At 46.9% G+C, this 19,888-nt stretch overlaps 1 protein-coding gene across 2 annotated transcripts in view; it reads left to right on the forward strand.

Annotated features, from left to right (window-relative positions):
- Window positions 1-19,888, forward strand: part of USP49 (ubiquitin specific peptidase 49) — a 758,970-nt gene that overhangs the window by 605,895 nt on the left and 133,187 nt on the right. For both annotated transcript variants that reach the window (XM_078644724.1, XM_078644726.1), the window contains 3 exons: window positions 4,364-4,599; window positions 6,444-6,547; window positions 7,008-7,063. In XM_078644724.1, the coding sequence (XP_078500850.1) occupies window positions 4,364-4,599; window positions 6,444-6,547; window positions 7,008-7,063 (396 nt within the window). The remainder of the gene's footprint in view (window positions 1-4,363; window positions 4,600-6,443; window positions 6,548-7,007; window positions 7,064-19,888) is intronic.

Genomic DNA, 19,888 nt, shown 5'->3' on the forward strand with positions numbered 1-19,888 from the left:
TGTTCAATGCAAAATTAAGAGCTAGCTCTGTGATCTGACCACGTAACTTTAAATGGGCAGTATTTGTTATTAAATTGATGTTGCTATAAATATCATCTAAAGTAGGACGAGTTGTATGTGTAGGAAGACAGTGCTTTTAGTCTCTTTCAGAACATCTTTAAAAACTCCTTTTTGATTGGCTTCTGTCAGCTACTAACGTTTATTACTGCCTGATTTGGCTCCTTTTATCCCCAGGACACCTTCTGGGCAGCAGTTTGCGCCAAATAAACTCACTATCCTAACACCCACAGATACAAACTCCTGATAGCTTATATACAAATTGATAGAATCGTACTGCTGTTTATCATGTAGTCTAAAGGTTACCACAAACACCCATTATATTTATGGAGACCAATATTTCCTCTATCACTACATGAGTATTTATGTTTTAAAATTTCCAAGTGTGGACATTTCTATAACTTGTGGTCCCACTTTGTCCTTTACTGTCATCTTTCTCTCACTCTGTAGTACTCTTAATAACAAGCTGATGCCTTGCTTTCCCCTGACACAGCTACATTTTCATCGGGAGCAATTTGCAACACGTACTTGACTCCCGCTGTCTAATATAAGCACCCAGAGACTCTTGCTTTTGTATCTTAGCAGCACTTAGTGAGCTAGTCTCTGTCTCTTACCTAGGGATCTGTAACCCCAGGAGAACCACACTAGAGAACAGAAAAGCAAGACATTTCAGCTGGCTGTGTGCAATAAGAAGCATGTCCCCTGCACAGTACAGTGATAAACGTAAACTACGGTCAGGAATTTGCTAAGAAGGTGCTACAATGGCAGGGAAATCTCTTGCTCACCTTGTGAGGGGACGATGGGAGCAAACAGAGTTGCTAAAGTTACTCCACCCAGAATGACAAATATACATAGTAAGCGTTAAAAGACAAAAAATACAAACTTGGAAGATAATCTTTTCCTTCTAAACAGTAAAGCTAAGAAAGACTATTATAGCAAAGTAAGCAATATAGACTTACATTTCATTGGCCAAAGAAGGGCTGAGGCAGAGACGCCAGAAACTTCAGTGATGTATGGAGGGAGAAAGATCTTTTCATATGTGGACAACTGGGCCATCCTGCTCTTACGTTCGACTTTATTGCTGACCCTGTGTTTTACCCCTATGTAGGGGTCTTGTCATTCTGTCTTCCATATCTGAGGTGCACCGTAAATGCACCTCAGAGACTCTAATCATGTGAATCCACTTTCTGTGCTCCATGTATTTTGCATGCGTCATGAGCAGAGGACAACATTTTGTGGACTGCAGGTGCACCCTAAGTGTACTCCAACCCATTGTAACGGGTAGCGTTTACCCCCTCAACAACGTTATATGGCTACTGGGTGGCAGATAAAATTCTAGGGAGTGGCACAGGCCTTTTTGCCAGTTTCTCATGGAGAGGAGTCTACCAAACGTCTGGATGGAACATGTGTTCGCTATCCCATAGACAAGGCCCTTCTATTTTCCAGGGGTTTGGGAGATTAACATGTGATGCATGTATAGGGAGCACTAATGTGAGGGAGGAAGTTATATGATGCACAGCATAGTGGTTTGTCAGATATGATTGTGGTTCTGGCTTTACTAGCGATGAAGCAGCACCTGGACCTGCGCCTCAGAAACTCTATAGGTCTTCTATCATGGTTCTGGCACAATATGCATTCAGTTTATATTGTGAATTAGTGATTCCCCACTTCACATGAGTAGAGAAGAAGGGCATTTGGGTACTAACAATAGTGTAAGGGACTTCTCAATACCATTTCCGTCTCATTTTTCATACCTACGGTCATGATCACAAAGGCCATCAGATCAATAGGTAGGAAATATTTTCAGATAACTTTTAACGCACTCATACGTATTTTTCTTGCTCAGTCAATAGTCAGAAATCATGTTTGACCATGAGAACCTTCAGCCATAACCTAGTTATATATACTTATGTTATACATATTTTATTGTGTCATTTTTCTAAAACAGCTGCTTACTTATGCTTCACTGTTTGTGGAATTAATAGTTTTGGCTTGTCGGTTTGGTGTCCGGTTGTGAACTTCCATCATTGTGACTATGAAGAATCTGCTTGTTGCTCTCTACTCTGATTAAGGTAATTTAGTTGAAAGTCGAAAGTACACTTTAGGGTAGCTCCTCCAACCTCCTGCACTGTTACTGAGTGTCTCCAGAAGCGTCTGGGTCTGTCTGTGGTTTCTTTTGAGCTTTGGTTTTTAGGTCTCACCAAGCGTTGCAGCGTGCATGTGCTGCTCGCGTAGCGAGACATATTGGGGTAAAACTATTTTAGGATAAGGACTTGTAATCCCACCCGTGCTTTCTATTGGGCAATGTCAATATTTATTTAAAACTCTGTCTTCTGATTGCTGTGCTGGGTTTTTCGTTACCGTCCTGTGGCTTTTTTGTACACACCCTTTGGACACCGAGTCTACTGCGTCTCTCAGTTTTATGGTTGTTCTTTTATCTGAGGAGGCATGTCAAAGGAGAGTTCAGCAAGGCATCTGCTTTCCAGGCTGTCACATGCGTCTTCTTTCCCTCTCCTCCCTCCTCCTCCCCCACCCCACTCTCTGCTTTTCCGCTCCCTCCCTCAAGTACTATTTGCAGCTCGTTATCTACGTTGACATCACTGTGCAGAAGATGAACGGGGGAGCTAGTGGAGTTGCCGGCACACTTTGTTTTAGCTTGTTTAAATTTGCCCAGGCATTAAAGGGGGAGAAGCCTGGTCCTGGCAGAGCGCCGTGCACAGTAAGCACAGGTGTGCAATGCACAAGGAGGGAGCAGCGTGCATGTGCTTAGTCAAGTAAACAGTAAGAAGTGCACGGTGCACAGCTGGTGAGAGGGTGTGCAGTTAGTGTGATGTAAACAACCGGGTGCAGCGCGGGCTACAGGGGGAGGGGCTTTGAGAGATATGACGAGTGAGTGAAGCTTCTGAGCGAGGGTGTTTATGCTCTCTGCACTGTAACTAAGGCGTGCTGTTGTCCAGTACAGTGTCTGTGCACTTGGTGCAACATACACTGCTGGACGGCGTCCTGTGCAGCGAGATCGGATGGGCGCCTTACCTCACTGGCTGCTGTGGCTAACACCTTGACTGTGCGCTTCATGCGAGGGGGTGCTCTTTGCAGACGGTCCCATGAATTACTCGGCTCTGCCTGCACAATAAGGGCTCCCATAGCCCGCGCTTCCCCAACTGTAGTCCGAGTGCTATGCTGGAAACCACTGCTCTGGGAACTTTCCTGACCCCTCCATCAGCCCCAAGCAGATCAGGGATTAAAGGGGGAGAAGCCCAGTCCTGGCAGACCACCGAGCACAGTAAGCACGGGTGTGCAATGCACAAGGAGGGAGCAGCATGTGTGTGCTCACTCGTTAGAAGTGCGCAGCGCACAGCTGGTGAGAGGGTGTGCAGTGGGTGTGATGTAAACAACGGGGGTGCAGCGCGGGCTACAGAGGGGTGGAACGTTGTGAGAGATGTGAAGAGTAAGTGACGTTTGTGAACAAGGGTCAGTGTGTTCTCTGCTCTGTGACTGAGGCGTTCTGTTGTCAAGTACAATATCTATGCACTTGGTGCAACGTGCACTGCTGGATAGTGTCCTGTGCAGTGAGATGGGTGCCTTGCAAACAGCGAGAGCGTTGTATTCGGGTGCTCATGGTTCACAATGTGAGCCTGTGCTCAGAAGGCTTCCGTGGTGAGCAAGGTGTGCTTTCTGCACTGTGAGGCGTGATGGTGCTCAGTGTGTGCGTGTGCACATGTGTACTACAGGTCGGCGTCCTGTGAAGTGAAATGGGATGGGTGCCCTGTAAACAGTGAGAGTGTTGTATTCCGGTGCTCACGGTAAGTGTATGTGCACACGTTTACTCCGGGTTTGGAGTCCTGTGCAGTGAGATGAGCGCTCTGTAGACAGTGAGCGCGTTGTTTGTTCGTGGTACACATTAGGAGTCTGTGCGCCGTGAGGCTGAAGTACAGTGAGCAGCCAGAAGGCACTGAGTGTGTGCGGAACAGAACCTCACCAGCAGTGACTCTCTCCCCTCCTTTGCAGGGGGCTGGACTGAGCACATTCCACCATTTGAATAATTCTTCACGAAGGGATTAAAAAAAAAAATGAACTATTTACAATGCCAATAGCTCAAAACAATGTCATGGCGAGACCTATTGCATTGTAAATGCTTGTTTTTCTTGGTGTGCTCTGCATTATCCCACTGTTTGTTTTACCTTCTGTGTTTTAACTTGTGATCTTTCCCTTAACATGTTTGCATTTAAATTCACTGTCAGTTTTCCATGTTTTCCATGCTTTTTTTCTTCTTTCAGCTAGTTTCTTTTTAATTTCTTCCTCACAGCCTCGGACAGCAGCCCGCGCTAATTTCCCCAGCAATCAACAGGCATACGAGGCTGGCAGTGGTTGGACACAGGGTTGGCCTAGCCCCGCCCAGTGGGGATACACATGCCCGCAAGTCCCAACACCACAGTTCCAAAGCGGCTGGATTCCCAATGTAGGCCCACAGCCAGGAGTGAACTGCCCTCCGATTGGAGTACCACCACCTGGGGTCAACTGGAGTGGCTACCCCGCTGTCAGGTGAGCCTAATGTGGCAGGCACTGCCATTGTGATTTCTGTTGGTAAAGATGTTGTGACAGTGAAAGTACGAGAGATGTATGAACTAAAGTGGGATTGTTAGCTTGGTGTCCACAGGTTTTCCACAAACCCAATTGAGTCTACGATCGAGGGTGGGGTGACTGATACTACCACTGATTGGTTGACTCAGGATAGAGCATCCTGACCTATGTCCCAGCTGCACTAACTGAGCTGAAGTGCCATTAGAGCAGTAAAGCTACAATCTCATAGCGGGAGAGGAATGTGGTATCCTCTTATCGTCAAGTGTAAATAAGTGGAGCATGGGTACTTCAGCATGATCCCTTAGTAAACTCTGTGGAGAAAAAAAGTGTACGTTTCTTATTCCAACTTTCATGCATTCATCCTCCATCCCTTTCCATAATGGGCCATTGTATGACTACTGATCTTGACAGCTAGTCTGCCACCAGATGGCTGCCCCTCCCACCATTCTGAACCCTTCCATCAATTGACCCTTAGCTTCTGTGAGGTCATATTCATAGGCTCATCTGGTCACAGAGATGTGACCCATTTCCTGATTGTAAGCAGGTTACTAATTTGGTGGCAGTCCTTGCCTGCCCGAAAATATGAAACTTTAATCTTCAGCACTGAAAATTGTCTAAATTCACCATCTATGCTATTTTAGACCAATCCAGCAACACCCAAATCCTTTCTGGTGTGGTGAGCTTTGGGGCAGTACAGCAAGTGTATCACAGGCAAAAGCCCTACAAATACATCCCTCATGAAATAGAAGTCTAAATTACACAAACATCCATGTTCGAGTTCTACACATATGCAATCCTTTTCCAGTGTTTTTGATAAAAACATTTGATAATTTCTTATGGGGAAAATGTCAGTATGACCCTGGGTGGATAAAAGGTATAGGGCCCAATTTAGAGTTTGGCGGACAGCGTACTCTGTCGCAACAGAATACCCTGTCCACCAAACTCTTGATCCAGCCTCCCAATTTTGAGTCTAGAAGAATTCCAGATTTACACTGGCAGAGTAAAATTTACTTTATGGGCATAAACCTTCCTCCAGCAATGGAGTGAGTATGGGCCATCAGAGGTCAGCCATCCGCCCTATTTAGAGTGCACAGTAATTTGTTTTACTGTTCTCACTGCCAGTTAAAAAGAAAATGACCCACGCACCATGGGACAAACCCACAATGGTGTCGGGGACATTAGTTTTTACTTTTCCTAAAACAAATTGCCTCTTTGGTTGATTGTTTTTGGAAAAGTAAAAATATTTAAAAGTTTGCTGCAAGCATCTGTTACCAATAATGGATGCACACCAAACATTTAAATGACTTTGCATGTACCATCAGGATGGCGGTTCATACAAACCCATACAGTTAACTGCAGGGCCGGTTGTGAACTCTAAATTAGGCAGGTGGACTCCAGATATGGTGGCACGCATAAAGTCCTCCGATACCTAACTGCAATTACTTTATTGCCAAACTCTAAATCCATGGTCTGCTCTTCTCAAATTGGAAAATGGGATCCCGAGGTTAGCCTACATTTTATCATTTAGCATTCATGTAAACTCATGTTGTAGAGGAAATTAAAAAATACATAGAAAGGGAGTGAGGTGACAGAGAGCAATCAGTCAGAAGCTAACTGGCCTGCTTGGGAGACATGTTTCATTAAAAGGCTAGCATGTGTGGGACACAGTTTGTCACATGGTTTTGCATGTTGGTAAATCTGATGTCAGTCCTCCTGCTGAATGTTCCCACCTGACTGCTTCTGGTATGTCCCTGAAAGAAGGCCTGACTTTTGTTTAGAGAAACAATTGTTCTTTCTTGCCTCAGTTATCCAGTTGGCCAGGAGGAGAATCAGAACAAGGAAGGAGGAGACCACGTGAAGAATGGTTGCGCTGAAGGGAGTGATTTGTCTCTCTTTATATCACACTACTGTACGTATTTATTTATTTTAAGTTCACCTCTACATTTTGATTGTCTCAGATATGTTGCAGCCCCTAAAACAGCTGTTCACTATGCTTTGCAAATAAATCCGCTAAACGAAAGGAATTATGTTCAATAAAGCTGCAAGGCAGCAGGCTCTCTTAGTGTTTCAAGGCACCGCCCTGTGTTTGATTAGCAAATACTCTTGTTTGCTCTAGGCATCGGAGAGTACCCTACTTTGGGTTGCCCGTTCACTCCTGTACTGCTTGTTATGTACCAGTCAGCCCCTGTGAGGCAGCTCCAGGTACAGCTTACGAACCTCCAAAACCTCCTTTTGGGGTGGCAATGGCAGATCCTCTGATGACGTGGTAAAAGCTCCTATTATTCTGGCCTAGGACTCTACTGTGTATTCGGCATTTACTATTTCTGCTTAAGTGATAATTCTTTCTACCTTTCTCTCTCTGTATCCAGGTAGCCCTAAACCTGCTAGACATTTGGTTCCTGTGTCTATTGGCGACAAAGATCAGGTAAGCCCTTCCGCGTATACATCATCCCCTATCCTGGGAGGTTTCACACCCAAAATTATATTTTGTGTTCTGTACTATGGACATTATCGCAGAGGATTTTGGATCGCTTTCCAGAATTTTGCTTAGTTTAAAATAAGAATAAAACCTTTTTAGGTCGAGCCTAAACAGCGCTTGCCGTGTTAGGTGATCTGTTGTATCTACTTTGTTGGGTCTGAGTCCTCCTTTGCATTGGATTGGCTTTTGTGTGTGTCATTTCAAATTGTAAGTGCGCTAATGGCTGATGGTTGGTGCATGTCTCACCTTTCCATACAATTTAACTCCCATGGAGTATTGCCCCGGGACCGACCAGTGACTCGCACACTGCTTGAGTGCTTTTATGTTCTTTGTTTTTGCCTGAATGCGCTTTGGTTAGAAAATACGTTCACCCAATGTTAGAATACATAGACTTTATTTGGTAATGTACTTGTATTTTGTTTTTGCTGGCTTTCTGTGTGTATTTTTCCTTTTATTGTGTAAAACTGTTTAATGTGTATTTTGTTGGTTTTCATGTAAAAAATGCTGCTAAGGTTCGTTGGCACGCCTGTGCTCTTGTTAATTTTACACTGTATATCTTGTTATTATGCAACACACACTTTAGGCATGCTGCTATGCTGTCTATATGTTTGTAGTGTATTTGAGTGCCATGTAGCAAACCTCTACTCAGCCCTTCCTGCATAGCAGCATCGATCTAACCTAGCCAATGCATGTTTGTATAGGTTTAAACACGGAATGTTGTAAATGTCGCCTTCAGATGTTAACTCACACAATTGTGCTGTTTACCACCTACAGCAAAGGTTCCTGATTACTGGTGCCTTTCTAGTCCGGGTCCTCTCCCACACCAGCAAACTAAACACACTTCTTCCCACGCTGCAACACCATCAATGCGGCATACCGCCCGTTCATACAAGCACCCCCATATTAAGGTGGGAATATGGCCTTCACCTAATGCAAAAATGCTCCCACGGTCTATCGCCATGACACCAGCCACTTCCCACCATGGCAACCACACTCCAGGCATGCGGCCCATTTGTCTTCTGCGCATCTAGGCACTAGTTTAAAACCACCCAGACTGCACACACAAAGCCCTTACTGTTTATAGCACATACAATAGCACCTTTAAAACCCTTCCCCCCCATGCCAGGAGCCGGCCCAATGAAGCCACTGCATTCCTTCATGCCCCAAAACAGGCTACAAGGCAAACTCTTGAAAAAATAGGGGTGTATGGTGCACACCAAAGTTTTGACAAGTTTTTACGTCCTAATTCAGAGTTTCAAAAAACTGAACAACAGATGTGTGCTACGTAGTGATCTGTGGGCTGCCCGTCACACATTAAGGTACATGTAGAAAAAAAATCAAGCACAGTGATTGCTTGAAGCACTGCATGCACTATTAACTGAATATATACAAAGTTTAACCCCTTCAACGCTCATGACGAGCTCAGCTCGTCATGAGTTACGCCTGTCGTACGCTGATGACGAGCTGAGCTCGTCATGAACCGCGGCTTTTCGAAAAAGTCAGCACACAGCGGGAAAACCCGCAGCGCGCATGGAGTTAAGATCACTTTTTCACAATCTTTTCAAGAGAAATCCAAAGTTATTCAAAAAATACTCGTACCACAGAAAGTTAAAACAAATGACATCTTTGTTGAAAAATATTCCATGCGGTACTCAGAACACATTACAATAATTGCAATAATCATACATTGTACATATTACAGCAATAATCCATATTCTTCAATGCAAATGAAATACTGTAGCAATGCAGATCAAAGGTGTGCAGCCCAATGCATTTCAGGACCAGTCGTCCCTTCTTCGGGGGCCACTGAATTAAACAAAGAAAAAATAAATGACCACAAGTTGTTGTAATACATTGTACAGCAAAAATCACAAAGCTACTGAAATCAGACGACACCTACATCTGTATACAATGACCAAAAAGTAAAGAAATAGCATGACATGCAAGGTAAAAGGAGACACGCATGCCTAAAGGTACGTGGTGTGTATAAAGAGACCAACCTAATCAGTTTCCATCCTGTGCTATGAAAGACAAGTATAACGAGTGAAAGAATGCCCGACAGAAAACCTGGGTGCCGGTGAGTCCAAATACTAAACACGAGTGCGCACTAATCTCAGTGTAAAATGACATGTACCAAGTAATAGAAAAACCTCTTACTTAAATGCACAGCTTGAATCTTTCTGTATGAAACACTGAAGTAACAGGAGGATTCCTGTGGACAATGAAGACCCGAGCATGAGCAACCCGTATGAACTGCAGAACGTATGGGAAAACTGTATCATGCACCCTGAATGTGAAAAATACCTGGATCGATGGAAGGAATCTGAAACTGAATGAAACGAAAAGGACACAATGTAAGTGTTGAGAACGAAATGCGATAGCGTGGATGACAGCTCTTAATCATGACGATGTGAGACTATCCCGCAAGAAAATAGAAAACACTCACCAGGAACGCGAAGAACTCTTATCCTAAGCAATTTGCCAAAATGCTATATTGCAATGCCAAGCTGCGAGCAGCCACATGGACGGAAACTAAATAAACAAAAGGGAAAAATGGGAGCGCGATGAGTATGATAGATGCCACTGTTGGTAAGTCTGAGCGTGTTGAAAAGCAAGCGGGCATTGAGGAGGCTGGAATCACTCACCTTGTACAAAACGTTCAAGCGACCTGTCTGCTCTACCGAAGTTGTAATGATACTTTTGGAGACAGTGGTCTAAGGAGAGGCCTATGGGGTCCTCTAGCAGCCTGGGCTGAGTAATTTTAAATGGAATGATTCAGTTTAAACACTTTCATAAGGGGTCCTAGGAGGACTAAATGACTTCAATTGCACGGACACAAGATTTAGGGTGGTTATGACAACAAATGTATTATCTCCATAAATTGGCTTATCATATACTTTCTACGTGGTATTGGGTGCTCACAGAGGCATTAAAAGTGCGTGAAGTGAAGGTGTGTGGGTGACATTAAAATTACATCGCATTGTACAACAATCTTGGTTTTCAAAACTCCACTATTAAATGAGGGCAATACTGGAGTTTTTTGTTGGGATGGTCGACGGCGTTTCGATCTCCGATTACTGAGATCATCAGGACGTGAGCCTGTGAGCACTAACAATCCCGTCACTGGTTGTTGCTGGATTGGTGTTGATGATTCAAGGAGGGCGGTAAGTGATGTACTGGAAATTCCATTCAATTGGCGCTGTCACTCGTGCGCGAATGCCCCTTGGTGACTAATTTGGGTGACCCGGGGGACAGAAGAGAAGAGTTAGAGTTAGGCAGAGTTAGGACCGGAATGATACCAAGGTCCGATATTGGTTAACTTGTACGTAGAGGATTTGATCGGCGGGTGAGGACCAGCGTAGCCCGTGTCCATCCAGGAATGAATCCCCCGGTCTTTAGGCAACATTGTTTTACATCTGAATACTTTACCTGATACAAGCTGCCATGCAGAATAATTTAACACAATATATGACCCACATGCGGAGCTGGGAGACTTCTTATTTCCCTGTTGTACAATGCCATGAGGGCTGACGCAGATGGTCCCCCGCTAAGGGCGTTTGCAGCATGGAACGCAGACTTGGAGGAGCCCCTAGAGGATAGGGAATGAAGAACAGCGGGCGCGCTCACACACACAGTTTAATGCAATGGCCGCTTTAGGCTCGTCCAATAAAATGATATGCACCGCACCTACATGACCACAGAGAGGTTACATTGCATGGCACTGGATTCCACTGGAAGGTGCAAATTTCTTGCATCTGGCGTGGGAGTGCCCTGGGTTCCGGCTCTTCTGGACTACGGTGGTAGAAAGGGTAAGGAGAAGTATTAGATGCCGTGAGAGGCTGACACCTTCCCACTCCTTGCTGGGGCTGATATGGTAACCTGAAAGGCAAACCAAGATAGCATACAAGCTCCTACAGTTAACAATAGTGCTAGCACGGGGGCGGAGCTTGCCGGCAACCGCGATGGCCGCCTAAGCCTGTAGCTCTGTCACGTATCTTGCCTATCCTACACTATCCTGCATCGGAACACGGCTGAGCCTCTGAACTAACCGGGCAGGTGGCGGAGCCTTTTCCTCCGACCTTTGGTGCTGCCCGGACCGAGAAACGCACGGCACTAGCTGCAGCCGGAAGGCCTTGAAGCCGCGTCCTCAAGTGTGCTGGGAGGCAGGAGGACGCAACGCGACGTGCGGGCGGAGTGGACCAGAGAGGGCTGCTCCGCCCTTGAGGCTTGGAGACATCTGTGGCTGCAATCCGTGAATCCCTGAGGGCCTCTATTGCCGCAGAGGTGAGTGATCGGGGGATTATCTAACAGAGCAGAGTCGGTGTGTGGAGTTTGGGCCCTGCGTGGCGAGGGACTGCGCCGGACAGTGGCGGTCGCCCTTGAAGAACTGGCGCGCTATTGTAAGGTGAAGCGGATCATTTGGGTGGAGGGGCGACCTCGCAGCAGGCGACACCACACGATCACTGCCCCCCGTTTGCGGGGCGGACTTTGGTGGTCCCACGGGGACAGAGGATCCCGTGGTTTGCTGGAGGCGCAGTGAGAAGTGCGCGCATAAGGGGTGCTGCCCCGACCAGGCTGAGAGCATCTGGATTTGGCGTGAGGCCTTCTTCGCCACGTGGTGGGCCTGGTAGTGGTATCCAGGCCGCGGAGATTTGAAACTGCAGCTGAGAGTCGCGCTGATGGCACCCTGGGCTTGTAAGCGGAGATAGCTGCCTACTCTCCATACTCCAAGTGGTGCTGTGGTCTGGTGTATCAGGGGCCTGGCAGGTTGTTGCCTCCTCAGATCTATCGCTGGTAGTGCATCCTCCTGTATGAGCGAAGGTCAAGCTGCTAAGATAGGGAAGGGGGACTAAGTACAGAGCAGGTTACCCTTTTCACAGAGGCGCTCGCAGCTGCAGGGAGCCCTGGCTGTGGACAACATGCATACGCAAGCAGAGGAGGATCAGACGGAAAGATCTGATATAAAGAACATGCTTATAGCCATGGGCAAAGGCCTCCAAGCGAGCATGTCGGCGCTGGGCTCGAAGATTGCTGTGTTAACTTACAGGATGGATCGTATGGCAGAGCGCCTTGACAAACATGCTGAGAGAGTAGACATGTCAGAGAGAAGGATAACAGAAGTAGAGGAAGCCCAGACGGACCTTGATACAGGACACAAGAAGCTGGAGTAGATCATGCATGCTCTTCAGGACAAGACGGAGGATTCGGAAGCTCCCTCGCGACGCTGTAACCTTCGCATCACGGGCCTGCCGGAAACCACGGGAACGATGGAAACATTTGTTGAAAGTCTATTCACCACGCTTCTGGGCGAAGGGTTGTTCTCGACGATGTTTGTTGTGGAGCAAGTGCATCGCTCGCTGGGCCCGCGCCCTGGGGCTCCACCTCGCCCCATCATTGCCAAACTGCTTAGTTATCGGGACATGGATACTGCTCTCAGATTGGCGAGGTCTAAACCATCACTACAATACAAGGGGTCGCAGATATCGTTATACCCTGATTTCACGGCCAGGGTTTAGGAAGCGCGCAAGCACTTTATTCCCTTCAAGAAGCAACTCTGAGAACTAGGTCTGGACTACGCGATGTTATATCCGGCCAAACTACGGGTGAATCAGCAGGGCCATTCCCACATATTCACAGTTCCCCGGGCACTGCAACAAGCGATGAAAGGCTGGTTAAGAGCTCAGGCCAGTGGCACGAACGGCACGATGGAGGCAGACGAAGGCAGCATCCACCTTGATGAACAGGAGTGACTCTCACCCGCGAGAAGTATGGTAGGACTCGCCTATGGCGAAGGGTACTATTTCTTTATATGTTAACCCCCCAGAGAGAGGAGTTAGTAATGGTACATATGGCGGATTTGGGTGTGTTGCCATAGATCAGAAGCATGGACTTGGAGACTGTTGACCCTGGGAGTGGGGCTGGAGCCCGCTTGCTATGTGGGATTCACTTGGAGGCTGGATGCCTCACTGCCTGCTTCCTCCATGATGCATAGGGGGGGGGTTACCTTTTTGGGCAGGGGGGGGGGGGGGAGACAGAGATGGGACCTAATGAGCGTACTGTACACTATTGTTTCTGTGTTCAAATGATGCACTCTGCAGAGCGTGCCGGCAGCGGGGGCGTGGCTCGACAAGCGGAATGTGCGACACAAGTGTTCTAAGGCTGCTTGGCGACCTTGGCCCCTTCGCGCGCTGCACTTCGGAGCTTTCTATGATAAAGTTGAGGGTTGGCTTGATGGGAGGGCATGGGACCGGCAAGGCCAGGTTGGGGGAGGTCTGCTGTGGGTGGGGGGTGGAGGAGGTTTGTGGTTTTCGGTTATTCAAGGAAAGGGGGGGGAGGTTGTTAGGATTATGTCTGCGAACACTGCCCGCACCGGGCTCACGCCGTGTTATGTCACACAATTCGCACGCATGTAGAGGGAATGCCTAACACAAAAGATGTGATTTCAAATGATGCACCAGCAACGCTCCGGGCCCTCGCATGGAATGTAAGGGGACTCAATGACTACAGGAAACTCAGGAAGGTGCTGAGCTACTTACAGCGACAGAAGATCGATCTGGCACTCCTACAGGAGACGCACCTACCGCTCACGAGCAGAATGCTACTCAGTAGGGGGGTGGCGGGCAATTCTACAGTCGCTGGTTTCACGACCCACTCCAGGGGCGTGTTGACATGGGTCAACCCTAGATCGAAGTTAACCCTGGCCCTTCTACAGGCGGATCCGGAGAGCCGCTTTGTGATTTCGCGATGCAAAGGACTGGGGTTTGATCTAATAGTCATTAATGTTTATGGTCCTAATATTGACTCCCCGGAATTCTATGATAAGCTGGCATGTGTCGCCCGCACGTACTCTACTGCACAGATTCTTTGGGGGGGGGGACTTTAATCTGGTATTGAACCCTGCACTGGACAGATCAGCTGGCCCGCCGCGTAGACCCTCAGCTGCTGCACAAACGCTACAGACTATGTGTATCACTCTGAATATAGAAGATGTCTGGAGGAGCAGGCATGCAACACAGGGAGGGTACACACACTACTCTGCCTACCACGATATACACACCAGGATTGACTACTGGCTGGCGTCTTCCTCCATGTTAGGCAACATTAAGGCGTGTGCAGTCCTGCCGCGTACTATCTCTGACCATTCGCCACTCCTACTAGTGTTAGACTCCCCCTCGAGGGTGATCCCGCCATTTACGTGGCGCTTTCCTCCATATGCGCTGTTAGATGAACAATTTCGGGAGGAGATAGCGGAAGAGATAGAGGTCCTTTTTGAGGCCAATATAGGTTCCGTAGATAGTTTTCAATCAGCGTGGGAGGCTTTTAAGGTTTTTATTAGAGGTATTGCCATGTCCAAACACTCGAGTGTGCTTAAATCTATTTGGCAGCGATTATCTTTATTTGAAAAGCAGCTGGCGACACTCGAGAGGCGGCAGCAGAGCGGGGGAGATTCCGCTGTAGCAGAGGAAATGAAAACATTAATCACTGAGTATAACGGAGAGGCAGACGGGGAAGTTAAGCATATGGGGAAATATGCGACACCTCGGACATACGGTGAGGGGGAGCGTCCTAGCTCGCTACTTGCCAGAGCACTGAAAGGCGCTAGAGGGAAAACACTGATATCTGAGTTAAGTCCAACAGATGGCAGTGTAGTCACGGATGAGACTGAGATTGCAAACGGGTTTAGGAATTACTATTCGGATTTGTACTCCTCTAAATGTGGAGACCTCTCTGGAGATATAGCGGACTACCTAGAACATATTGACTTGCTCACGAATGCCCATCGGGAGTTCCTCATGCTGCCGATAGAGAAAGACGAAATAATAGAAGCATTGGCAAGCATGCGTTCTGGTAGCGCTCCCGGTGCTGATGGACTTACGGTAGGTTTCTACAAAGCATTCCAGGAAAAGCTGATCCCCCACTTGTCCGCTCTGTTCGGCGACATTTGCGTTGAAGGCAAGATGCCCCGATCTATGAGAGAAGCGTTAATAGTTACGATCCTCAAGCCGGGCAAGCCACATGATGAGTGCAGCTCATATAGACCTCTGTTGCTACTTAATGTGGATGCTAAGTTATATGCGAAGGTGTTAGCGACTCGTCTAGCGTTGCTTGCCCCTAAGTTAGTCGCACCAGAACAAGCGGGTTTTATTCCTAGTCGGAACCTCACCTATAACATCCGTACAGTGCTGGGCACTATGCAACATGTTAGGCAGGATGTGAAAGCCATAGCAGTCTTCCTCGATATGGAGAAGGCTTTTGATTCTGTAGAGTGGCCGTTCATGACCCAAGTAATGCGACGCTTTGGCCTCGGTGAGCCGTTCCTTCAGATACTTGGCGTCTTATATCGCAATCCAACGGCGCGGCTTCGCCTGGGTGATATAGTGACAGATCCCTTCCCGATTAGCAGAGGAACTAGACAGGGCTGCCCATTATCGCCGCTACTTTACGCACTAGTAGCAGAACCACTCGCATGTGCGTTACGTGAGTACCACGGCAACGAAGGTGTCGGTTTCCCAACGTATAAGATCGTAGTTTCGACGTACGCAGACGACACCCTGCTGTATGTTCGGGATCCGGAGACTAACTTGTCCTCCATGCTTAGAGAAGTGGTGCGATTTGGAGCACTGTCAGGTCTGAAGGTGAATTGGACAAAGTCGGTGGCCTTTCCCCTGCGACTAAGTTTGATATGGAATATCCGCTGCAACGGTCCCTGGAATCGGTTAGATATTTAGGGGTACAACTGCACACAGACTCCGAAATAATACTGAGAGAAAACGATGGCGTGGCGGTCAGCAAGCTGGAAGATGATGTGGAGGCATGGTGCAGGCTGCCGCTATCCCTCATGGGACGCATAGCCATCATGAAAATGGTGGTGCTGCCCAGATTCCTATTCCTGTTCAGTGCTATACCGATGGTGCTGTCGAAATCTTTCTTCCGGACTATGACACAGCTAATGATTAAACTAGCGTGGGGCGGCAAACAACCTAGAGCGAAGTGGACTCTTCTCACTCTGCCGTATGATATGGGTGGTCTGGGTGCCCCAGATCTGGAGCTGTATTACAGGGTCGCGCAGGCAGCTCACCTACACACATGGATACATGGAGACGATTATGTCCCACATATACGTATGGAGCGTGTCTTTGCGGATCCTCTCCCTCTTCCGGCTACGGTATTCACTCCGGTGGACCGTAGGACGGGAATACTGGATTCCATAACTGCCACCAATCATGCCTGGCACTTCCTCCTGCAAGCTCAGCATTGTGCGATCCTTTATTCCCCCAGCTTGCCCCTTGAGTGGGCGATGTGGTTATCGCCAGTTAGAGAAAGAGGTGTGGTCCAAGCGTTAGAAAAACTGGGGATCTCCACGGCGGGAGACTTATTCTTGGAAGGCCAAGTGAAAGTGTGGGATCAGGTAGCGGCTGAGCACGGTGTAGCCCAATTGCTGCTCCGGTTGCAGTTTCGCAGAGTGCTCAGCGCGCTGCTGAACCTTCTGGGCCCTGATCTGGCGGAACCGCCCGAGGTCCCGGAACTCACATATGTTATTAAAACGGGTACCCCGCGCAAGTTAATTACTAACCTTTACAAGACGGCAATGTCGCATAGAGAGCAACAACTTATGAAAGCCAGGGTGGCCTGGCAGCGAGACTTACAGGTCACGATTGATGATGACATGTGGCGATACTGCTGTGCGAATACTAAAAAGATATCACTGAATGGGAGGCACAGGCTAGTACATTTCAAGTTCCTCCAAAGAGTGTATTACACCCCGGAGAGACTCCATAGGTACGGTCTCAGGCAGACGGCAGAATGTGAGCGGTGCCACGCACAGATAGCAGATTTCATGCATTTAGCTTGGTGGTGCCCGGGAATCCAGAAATTCTGGGATAGTATTTTTACGGAGATGAATCGGATTCTAGAGCTAGAACTGACCCCGGACCCGGCGTTGGCGCTACTCTGCCTTTCCAGCGGACTACCGGTCGCGGTAAGGCGCCTTGCCGATATGGGAATGCTCATGGCTAAGCGTGTGGTTGCCCTCTGCTGGATGAGGGGCCTGCTACTGACGGCCAAGAGGTGGGCACAAGATATGCTGTATTGTTGCACGCAAACTGAACATTACAGCGAGCTGCTACCCCCACTAGTTGGCCGAAGAACTTTTGGGGTTTATACCAAACGTATTTGGGAACCAGAGACTCAAGTAGTGCAGCGGGAGAGGAGCTGGGTCGGGAGAGTGAGCGGTCAGACACGATGCCTCATGTCGAGGAAGAGCAGTAGTGGTACATAGCACATTGACACCATGGAGGGGCTCTGGGAATGCGCAGCGTCGAGGGAGGGAAGTAGGACATCGGTGGTGAGGAGGGGCGATCTCCTAGCAAGACACTAAGGATACTCAGGGGGGTGTTTGTGGAGCGCCAAGATGGGTCATTACGAGAAGGTTGATAATAGGCACATATAGGAACATGACTGTGCTACCAAACCTCACAGGGGTGACAGGGATTAGCGTTATGTTATCTCAACAGCTATGTGTGCCGCAGGGAGGGTTGTGTGTGTGGACTTTGGGGTGGGGGGGTGGGCTGGGTCTGTTTGTTGGTTAGGGTTTCTAGATGTAAATTGGCGCAACTTCTACAGCATGGAGATGGATTAGGTAGAGCTTTGGAGGTTGTCTAAAGGTGTTTTTACTCTCACTGGGAGGGACCAAAGGGCTATCTTACACTTATACTCAGAAGGGTCAGACGTCTACACTGTCAATGCGATACGCCGCCGGACCCCAGGGTCGGCTACATGGCTGTGTAAGATATGGACAGATTTGCTATTGACTTAATGACCCATCACCGCCGGCCTCCGGGTTGTAGGCCGCGGGCTGTGTATGCTTGCAGAAGTGAACAATAAAGGTTTAAATTTAAAAAAAACAATAGTGCTAGCACGGCGAAGAGTAGCGATAGATTGGATGGGAGTGCGGGCACCCGAGATTACTACATGGTTGAAAGACGCACGTGAATGGACGCTAGCTGAGACGGTACATAAGAAAAGCTAGACAAGGATTTAAGGTCATGGAGGGAATATGGCCACGATTTTTTGGATGAGGGGGCCACAAACAAGTTCAGAGTCAAATGAGACTAGGCAGTCGCACGGGCTCAGAGGGAGATATGGACTAGATGTCATGCACGGTTAACTGGATGCTCACAAGATTGCCCAAGCCATGTAAACTGTCGGGGCTATGTACTATGCAAGATGTGCACATGATTATGCTCTTAATGAATGCTGATACTGGTTTTACACCCGTTACATGTGTTGCTTAAACCGTAAAAAAAGAAAAAAGTTAATAAAAAAAATCCTTCACACAATATATGACCACGTCCACATTTATATAGATATTTTTTAAAATATACACTACGCTTTATATTTCAGCACAATTGCTTTACTGCTCATGTTTCATTGGTCTCGTGCGTGCATATTCATTTTATTCAGTAACACGATTTGTCGTCCTATAAATGTCGCCAAATTAAGCATACTAATTAAGGTGCAAATCTTGGTAACCCTGTTTATATAATCTGTATTTATAGGCATACATTCACCCGTGGGCATTTTAGGCAAAATAAAACCTATTTAATATTACACAACAGTACTTATTTTATCAACCTAATAAGGATAAAATGTTCAGTCAACACATTGGGATTTGAACCTATGACCATAAAGAATACATCCGGCTCCATATCTCACCACGGCTGTACCTTCGCCTAATGTTTTAAAAAGAATATGTGGACTTTCTTTGCTAATATAGTTGGCTTTCTAATAATATTTTATACAAAGCTGCCCGCAATTTAAGCCTCCAAGTCACTCCCGCTGAACTAATATAAACAAACCCCTATCCCACGGATTCATTTGTTGCTTTATGTGTACGTTTCTTTTCTTGCACTATAATACACTGTGTTTAAGTTATCACGGCTGCCTGCAATTATATATATATATATATATATATATATATATATATATATATATATATATATATATATATATATATATATATATATATATATATATATATATATATATATATATATATATTTTTTTTAAATCCCACTAACCGAAAGCTAATTTAAGCTTATAGGTCCAATGCACTCCAAATAACATTAAATTAATGTAGGCACACAGTACCGATGCACTCTTAGAATAATTCTTTAATAACTAATATTACTGTGTGAGATTATGGTGTGGTAAGGGCCATGGCCAAAGCTTTCAGTCTTAAAGCTGGGGAACCACCTTTAAGTCTCCGCGTTAGCGGAACATTCAGTGATTTTGGGCAAATCACTTAATTTCTCTTTCTATGGCAGGTTGAACTCCTGAAATGCGCACTAGTTAACTTTGTCTTCCTTCCTAAACACTACACATATGCAGGTTGTAAAGGCGATATATATCTTTATTTATATAGTGATGTCTTGCTTCATTTATCAAATCAACAAAAACTAAAGACTGCTGGTATTCCTCCATTTTGACTTACATCTGACTCCGTCTTGGCAGCAGGTTTAAACAAAGGGTGTAAATGGTTGTAAATATGCCAATGTGCTAAATGTCGCCTTCAGATGTTAACTCACACAATTGTGCTGTTTTCCACCTCTCAAGGCAGCTACCACTTTACGTCATGCAAGGTGCTGTTGTCATGATACCTGCTGCAGGGGACATTTCAGGTTCCTTGGGATGGAAGGATGTCCCGGGCCAAATTGGTCATATTGGTCACATCTCCCCTGATGCTCCATACAATTTCCATATCTTTACCTG

The sequence above is a fragment of the Lissotriton helveticus genome, chromosome 5_1 (genome assembly GCF_964261635.1).
Source record: "Lissotriton helveticus chromosome 5_1, aLisHel1.1, whole genome shotgun sequence".
Classification (NCBI taxonomy): Eukaryota; Metazoa; Chordata; class Amphibia; order Caudata; family Salamandridae; genus Lissotriton; species Lissotriton helveticus.